The following is an 8,912-nucleotide window of genomic DNA, read 5'->3' as shown; positions in this document are numbered from 1 at the left end:
CTCATTTTAAAATAATTTGATCTCATTTTATTAAAAACAAGTGTTTTTACACTTAAATGTTCAGCATAATTAAGAATTAAAAGAGAAAAAAACCAAGGATTTGAACTGCAAAACTTTCTGCAAACAACAAAGCAAAGAAAAAGAACCAGAGTTTTGAAACAGTTTTTAATAAAGGGGTGTAACTGGTTTTATGAAACTGGTATGTTAAAATTCAAGCAAATTTACAGCATATATTATATATGCTGTCTATAATATACAATGCAAATACACAACAAAAGAGGGGCAAAGTGAATTTTTTGTAGTACAATAAAATTTTTATATATATATGAACATATATTTCTCTTATATAAAAAACATTCCAACCTCTTCTAAATCCCTGAAACCTTCTTCCTGGATTTAAGAAAACAAAAGATGAGATGGCTCCCTCTTAGCCTGAAGTATAAAACAAATTCTTTAAAATGGCAAGATGCTTAGGTACAGGTCAGTTGAGTATTTCATGCCCCCCTGCCAATTCAGAAAGCTTTCTGTAGACTTAATTCAGTCTCTAACTAGATGTTGAATGGAAAGCCAAACACCTAATGCAAGGAGGCTTATAGAAAATTATTTAAATTCATAAAGAAATCTCCCAAGCACAAAGTTCTTTAAATTGTATCTATTCAAACCATAATCCTTCAAATATTGTCTCAAAGTGAATAACATAATCTAGACAAACATCCAGTAGGAATTCTTCATAACACAACAAATGGTTCGGAGGAAGGGTTATGAGACTTCTTTCTGGTTCTTTCAGCGTTGTAGTCACCTTAAGTTCTTACCAGTGTTTTTTTTTTTTTTTTTTTTACAGAAGCATTTTAATTGTTCCTTACTGCTCTTGAAATCTGTTTGGAATCTATGTGCTGGTTTATAGACCATCTCCACTGGACTGAGTTTTGGGACAATATGATTATTGCAGCATTTAAAGTTCTGCCCTGCATTTCTTTGGTTTTATCTACTGTACACCTAAATCATCACACTATAAAAGCCTTTTCTGGTTTCATCTAAGGGAGTGATTTGGTCTAGCAGATCTCACAGGGCATATCTATACTGCAATGTAAGCCCAGGGTTAGTGAGATTTGAGAACTCAGACCCTGGGTTTGCAAAACCAGAGATCGAGCGTCCACACTGCATATTGACCTTAGGTTTAGAATTTCTGGACCCGGGCCTCCAGCATCCACATTGCAGTCCACAGGTTCTGATCCACTCATAGCAATGTATATGGGCTGTGCTACACAGAAAGCTTCTTTTCAAATGGACAGCATTTGACTGAAGGGCTGTGGATGTACTCTGGGATTTCAAGAATTGTAACAGCAGCAGCACCTCCATCAAATTAGTGTAAAACTGATGTCATGTCCCCAGTCATGAGGGGAGTACTACCCATTTACTACACCTGCCAGAAACGGAATGTTCAATCTGTATCAAGTTTTGGGGGGAGAGGGAAAAGTGCACTGAAGGGTTTGATATTGCTCCCAAAGGCAAAACACTCTCATTGGTTTCAATAAGCAGGACTAGATTCCTATTAAAAACGGGGGGAAAGGGGGAAGTTAAAATATATTCACTTAGATAAGGCTTCAGAATGGGATAATGCCCCTGAGATGTTTCTATTTCAGCCACAACTGACAAGTTTGGCAGACAAAGCTAGGGAGCTGGAGTAGGAAGCATCTGGGTAACCTCCCCAGTGTTTGATTGCCAACATGCACTAGATTTATTTAAACAATACATTCTTCCCACTAACTCGGTGGTTCTCAACCTATTTACCATTGTGGGCTGCACATGCAGCTCGCTGTGTTATGGGAGAGGCATCCACACAATACATATACTACCTGTATGGCCCTGAGGATGTCACATGCCTGCAGCTTCGTGCTCATTGGGCTGTAAGTGGCCTGTTGGTTGAGAGCTGCTGCTCTTACCTATCAGAATCCCTCTGGCCTACAATGACTAGATGATGCATGCAGATCCTGTGGTGCTGTTGGCAGATCCCAAAGAAAATCTAGGTTGATATTGTAGCTTGAAGGATGGTAAATACAACATGCACCCTGGACTGCAGCTTGAGGTTTCCAGCTCTGTAGTATTCCAAACTGAGGTTTCTAACTTCAGTACTGACTTCTTAGTCTTCATTTGAAATCTGAATTTCTGAAAGAAGCCTGGTCTCTATTTTCTGACATTCCAGAGCCCTCAGAAAAAATTCTGCATTCTCTCACTTCTGGAGATTCCCATATAAACTTTTGTAGCGCCTGTGGCATCTAAATTCTGTCTAGATGTTCACCTGAACCATATATATTCACTGGACCAGACCTGAGGCTTGAAAGATAAAGTGGGTTTCTTATCCATTTTTTAGGAAATACAAGAAATCCACATCCTATAACACATTCTTGTTTTCCAAAACTCCTAAATTAACAGTGGTTTGCATCAATGCCCCCACAACATATAGGTGAGTGTGCAGCATATCCACTATACATAAAATGAGGAGCTGCACACCTTACACACATTCTCTTCTTCCCAGGTTATTCAATCTCTTCATCTTCTGGGGTTGGAGTGTCTGTAAGAGATTGTCAAAGCAATAGGACTCTTGAATTTTAGTGTATTATGTTTAGACCAAGTGACATCTCACCTATTTCTCACCCAGTGCTGAGCCACAGTTTCAAATGTGAAAAATCCAGAGACCTGCTCTCATTTGGGGTTTATATTGGGAACCTGTTCATCTAACTGATCTTCCAGAAAATGTTCCTTTCATTAAATTGATTAACTCAGCATCATTTTATTTTATAGTCATCTTGTGATCTCTAGGGGTATGTTTAAACAGCAACTGGGAGGTTGAAGAGCCTAAAAATAGCAGTGTAGCAACATGGGTGGTAGCTTGGGTTAGTTGCCTAAGTACATACCTGTGGGGTCCAACGGGGTGGTACTTAGGTGGCTAGCCCAAGGTGTTGTGGCCATGCTGCTATTTGTAGGCACTAGTTTGAGCAGATCTAGCACGTGTCTGTCTAACCACATTGGGAATCACAGTGTGTATCCATACCTGGTGTGGTACCCAGCTGGTGTGCATCCATACCCGGTGTGGTACCCAGCTGGTGTGCATCCATACCCGGTGTGGTACCCAGCTGGTGTGCATCCATACCCGGTGTGGGCAGTATTATTTATAGGGCTGTTTGCAGATGCAGAGAGATTCTGACTAACTGACACTCTCCATTACTATTCTAATTCCTTCACAAGGCACTATACATTGTGCATTCAATTGGTGATCTAGATTGTTCCGTCCAAGATTTTTAGTGGCTCTAAAAGTTTTGGGAACCACTTATTCTAATTCTTCATCAAACAATTACATGATTTTCCAGATCTTATTTTGCACTTGAAAATCTGCATAATTTATATTTTAAAAAATAGTCAAATGGCAGCTTTTAGTAATAGAAAAATATATATTTACAATAAAACTGTTATCTTAGAATTGCAGCTCTTCTCATTTCTTGAGCTCAGCTAAAAGTGCTACACTATTTACACATGCACAGAGTTTGGATTTGTATGTCCAGTGCATGTACTTGGGCAGGGATTCCATTTGGGATACATACAGAATCCCATTGACAAAGGGAACAGTTTTTTTTCCTCATTTGTTTAGAAATTACGCTGTAGCTTCCCTATATTTTTTTGCTTTTGTTTGTTTACAGTCAGTTTCATGCATACATTCTCAGATATTTGTGCGGTGTGGTTCTTAGCATGGAGGATCCCCATAAACAGAGTTATGATCCGCAAAGATTGTCTGCTCAAAGGCAGCCCTAGGACCACCAAGGAACGGAAGCTCTTGCCAGTTTGTCTTTGTCCTCCTTGACCATTCTTTTGTTCTTAAAAGAAAAAAGTAAAAATCACATTGATATTACAAATTGCTAAAGTTTACCCAGTGCTGCACAATAAAGAGATCGGTAGAGAACATTCATCCATGCTTGATTATACTACAAAACTAAAATGAGTACTGATTCAAATTTAATCACAAAAAATATGAACTGAAATTAGATATCTAAAGAACAAAGACTTACAAAGGCTTCGGACCAGCTGCGTTAAATACATAAGGTTGTAAAACATTCAATATTTAACTTTGCATGTGCGTGTTGACATGAAAGTGACACTGAGAACGTGTCCACATACACACACACAAAAAATTAGGCGGCTTAAAGGAATGTGCCTACTACAATGACCAGTGGTCCATGTGCTGCTCATACAGCATATATTTGTTAGGTGAGAAGTTATGTGCACATAGGTGCCACTTAAAAAAAAACCTCAAACAACCACAAAACCAGACCAGGGGAAACGAGAAGAAGCAATGTCCTGTGTTTAACTTAAAGGATTGGAGACTAATAATTTGCAGGTAGCATTTAAGTGAGTTGTCAACTCACGCTCAGTGTATATAAGCCATTAGGCATTACACAATTCTGTGCCCACATGAAATGGGTGCATTTAATGATTGTGCAATTCTTTGTAAAGGCTTCTACCATAAGTCTGTTCAGCATTAGTGTAGAAAGCTTCTTTCCCAAAGTGGTGGAAGTCATCAACTCCATGTACACTGCGTTTGTATTCAAGTGCATTGGACAGTTTTTGCATTAATGTTGCCACCTCCCACTAACTCTGCAATTTTTAAAGTGATATATATCACATTAAAATACATTATCCTTATTCTTGCCTGAGCCCTCTCTGATACAGATGAATCAGACAAAAGTATATTTAATCAGAAAGTTTAAAAACATTTTAAAAGGCCACAAAAATATTCTATATACTACTGCACAATCAATGTAGGCTTCCACATAACACAGGGCTTGGCTCTGACAGATGCCAGAGAAATTTCACCCCCCCTTCAAATGTACGGTGTGTATACAGAGCTAGTTTCACTGACCTCATGCCTGCAGGACTGTTTGTTCAGTTTCCATGCATCTGGTCCAAGCATGCATATGCTACAAAAAGTGGCTATTTGTTTTCAAGACTGAAGTAAACTGATTTCTCACAGTTTTAACAACCAATGAAAAAGGAAATATCAATCCATATAAAGAGCACATGTAACTCTGCGCATTTATGTGCCAGGAAAATAAAGGAAGAGTTTGCAGATCTAGCATCAGGTAAAGTCTGGTAAGTAACGTAAACACTGTAATATGCAGATTTTTAAAAATACATACAAGAATTGCACATATATCCATAGGAGAGAAGCACAGGCTCAAAACTTGTGCTGTCTACTTTCCACCACCCATCTCAGAATATTAAATATCACCTTTCCTCTGCCCCGTTATGTTCTGCAGAGCTAATTGAGACAATTCAGAACCTAGCAATGCTGAGCAAAGAGCTGTATGATTGTAGGCGTTTCATAGGAAAGGCCACTATCTCAGGGAAGGAAACCAGCAGTTGCATCTAAAGGTTAAAAGCTCCTTCAGGGTGGATTTTTAAAAAAATCTATCACTTTAATACCCACTAGTGCCTCCTCACTCTGAAACTATATCTGCAATGATCTCTGAGCTATGTCGACAACCTTTCCATTTTTTAGGGATTTTTAGGGTGTCATCGGAAGCAGCTAGTACCCTAGTAAACATTAGTTATTGATAGACGATATGTAGCCAAATACTGCTATGGGGAAAATGAATCTGGTCACTGTTAGTTGTAGCTGCCAAACTTTACAGCTCTCTCAGTAATTAAATAGCAGTGATTGCCCCCTTGTTTTTCTCCCAGAGAATTGCATTTGAAGTAAAACCATCTCCCTGTGGCCTGCTTGAACTGTTTAGCATAAGTCTGTGTGGCTATCTCCTGCCAACACTGCCAATTTCAGTCTTGTTTTGCAATATGCCACATGTGGCTAACAAACCAAAATAAAACACAAAGAAGAAGGCTGCTATTTCCATACCTGATGCATAGCAGCAACTGAAGGAGGATTGGTTATGTAATTTCTATTCATTTCAAGCCTGGCTTTTAGTGCCTTTTAGAGTGGGAGGGATGTTTCAGTTGTTCTTGGTATGTTATGTTGCTCTTGTTTAGCACTGTTCTGTTTACAATACATGACTATCAGGTCATGTATACTGGTGGGAAGAGAAACATGCATGTTCTATTTGCTTGTCAGTGGAGATACTACAGGTTGATGATCATGGGCTAATTAAGGCAGGATCCTTGGAATCCAGGACCCATGATCAGAAGGGATATGGACAGGTAGCAAGTCAGAGAAGAAGGCAACAACATTGGACACTGACGATTGCTGCCTACTGATTACTTGCTGGGATCAGAGGACTACCTCACTTGGGAGGAAAATAAAGGATTTAAGAGTAGGAATAAAACAAAAATCCACCTGGATGAGGAGGAGGAGAAGTTCATCCTAGGCTGAGAGGAAGAACCTTTCATGGGGGATGGAGCAGGGGCAGTATTTTTGTGGTGAGAAACTCTAAATGTTGGTGGGTCGTTTGATTCCTATTAATGATGAATCCATCTTTCTTGATGGTTATAAATGGTCACTGCTTTTTCTGCAAATGCTACATATAGGAATGGTAGGACCCACGCAGAGGAGGAGGGGAATTAATTCACTGTAGTAATATAAAAATAGTGGTCTCCTTAAGATTTTTCTCTCTCCTTTTTCAATCTGTTGAAAAATTAATGCAACCTAGGAGGTATATAATCCAATTCATATAATTGTTGTTCATATGATTAAACATGGAAGACCTAGGAATTGAATAAAGTCTCCATTATATCTTCCGTAGGAGACAGTATTTCCAATTAAAACCTATTTGCTCAGGTTGCAGGCTTTGAGATCTAGGCTATTTTTTTTAGCACTTGTGCAAAGCGTGAGCCCTGGAATAAAGAGGGTGGGGGCAGAATGGAGCAAAGATTAGGGGATGCTTGAGGAAAAGCAACAGCTTGTACAAACTAGTGTTGCTGCATGATTTTCACAATGCGACTGAGTGAGTCTGTAGTGGCAAAAGCCAGATATTGAGAACAAAGCCAGTCTTCAAGGCTGACTCCACCATCCCTGTCCAATGACTTCTCTGCAAACTTGATCATCAACAGTGTCCGTTTGATGTCCAACCAGTTCTGCAGCACAGCATCTTTCCCTGCTGGACTGGAACAGGAGCGGAGAGTGTGGAACAAATCCTCACGTGGACCCCATAACAAACACTGAAGGATTCCCTTGGCCTCAGAAATAAGGATTCTCTCTGAAGGGTTGGGATTCAGCAGGCAGCTGGCGAGTTGTTGAAGCCCATGGGAATACAGGGAACGGGAGGGGATCCGGGGGAGGTCAGCACGGGTATACTCCTTCTCCTTCAGCTCCGGATTCTCATCAAAGGGGTTGGATAAGTGCAGCATTTCATAGATGAGGATGCCAGTCTGGAACTCGTCACACTTTTTGTACTGTGTGGCAGTGATGATCTCTGGGGCCAGGCGAGATTGGTCTCGTAGAACCTCCGGATCTACCATATGGCTCTTTTGCTTGGCCTGCGAGAAATTGCTCACAATTAGCCTGGCTGGGCAAGCAGCGTTGGGATTGGGCTCCACAGGCTCATAGTTCAGAAGGCCTGCTCCTGGGCTGTAGTGAACCAGCAGTAGGTTCTCCAAGCGCAGATCACAGTGTGTAATGTGATACGGTTTCAGGTGCTCCAGGCCTGAACACAATTGTAAGAGCAATAGGCATACCTGCCTTTCATAGAAGTCTGGGTTATTTGCATGGCGGGCTGTGGACTCTTGCACAAAGTCAGCCACCGTTAGGTATGGTACCTCCCGTGTGATGACCACAACACGGCTGCGCTGCTTGCTTATGGTCCCCTGGCTGCCTGAGCTGTCTTTCTGTGGAGCCTCCAAACAGGAAGGGCTTTCTTTGTTCTTTTGCTCGGCTTCTTCCTCTTCTTCTTCCTGTTCATCTTCCACGTCTGGTGCATTGGGATCCTCCCATGGAAGAAGGCGAACAGGTACATCAGCTAAGAAATGGCCACAGTCCTGTTGGATGTTAAAGTTAATAGACAGACTCTGCCTGATAGCCAAGCTGTGGTAATACTGTTGGGATTCTTTAGCTTTGCTCTTACAAATCTGTTGGCAGAAAAGAAAACAAAACAAAAGTCAATGATTATAACTTTTAATTGTAAATGTTTTTTTTCTTTTTAAAAGTGCACCTGGCTGCCTGCTTCCAACTCCACTCTAAATACTGGAAATTAGGTACAGTGAGGCTTAAAATCTCTCCCTCTGCTCTCTGGGAGTTCACACTGAAACTCTTACATTTTGAGTTTCTATCTAGATTTTTACTTTTTCACATTGTGTTTTTATGCAGCTTACATTGTTTGCTTTTTGGATTCAAAGCTAAGGACTCTGGACTTTATTTATTAATTTTTGAAATATATCATGAGGTGTTAAGTGGTGAGACAGCCCACTGGAGATTTTATTTTATATATTTCTTATGTACTTCTATGTTGCTTTTCTGGGCTGATCCTGGAAGAGAATCTTATTTTTCCCTACCTCTCTCTTTAGTTTATATAATGCCTCAGAAAGAAGGTGTAGGTAGAAAAGAATGTATGATATCAGTTTTTGTAACACCCAGCTGTGATGGGAAAGTGCAAAGGCGTTCCTTTACTCTCCCATCACCATCGCACAATTCATAGCCACCTTGGCCACAGCAGCCATAGGGGCTGTTCAAGCTGTTAATAAATTGTCCTCTGCTAGTTCTATTTCTCCATCTTCCAGTATATCACGCATTACAATTATGTCTGTTATTCAAGCATTACAACCCCATTTCAATCAATTCAACTGTAAATTAGATTGGTAGTCTCTAAAATTATTTCTTTGGAAGAGAATGTTTAAAAAGTAATGAATTAAAAACTTTGGCTACAATCCTGTATACACATGCATGAGAATAACTTATAATTATATCAGTGTTCATA

General features: G+C 40.1%; 1 protein-coding gene across 2 annotated transcripts in view; it reads right to left on the bottom strand.

Moving 5' to 3' along the window:
- Positions 1–817: 817 nt before the first annotated feature.
- PEAK1 (pseudopodium enriched atypical kinase 1) overlaps positions 818–8,912 on the bottom strand; it is a 196,908-nt gene continuing 188,813 nt past the window's right edge. For both annotated transcript variants that reach the window (XM_067534698.1, XM_067534699.1), the window contains exon 7: positions 818–8,067. In XM_067534698.1, the coding sequence (XP_067390799.1) occupies positions 6,913–8,067 (1,155 nt within the window). In that variant the 3' untranslated portion in view covers positions 818–6,912. The remainder of the gene's footprint in view (positions 8,068–8,912) is intronic.

The sequence above is a fragment of the Emydura macquarii genome, unplaced genomic scaffold (genome assembly GCF_026122565.2).
Source record: "Emydura macquarii macquarii isolate MOO-44397 ecotype Brisbane River unplaced genomic scaffold, CSIRO-AGI_Emac_v2 contig_3451, whole genome shotgun sequence".
NCBI lineage: Eukaryota > Metazoa > Chordata > Testudines > Chelidae > Emydura > Emydura macquarii.
Note: the sequence above shows the minus strand (reverse complement) of the source record. Positions and strands in the feature narration are given on the sequence as shown.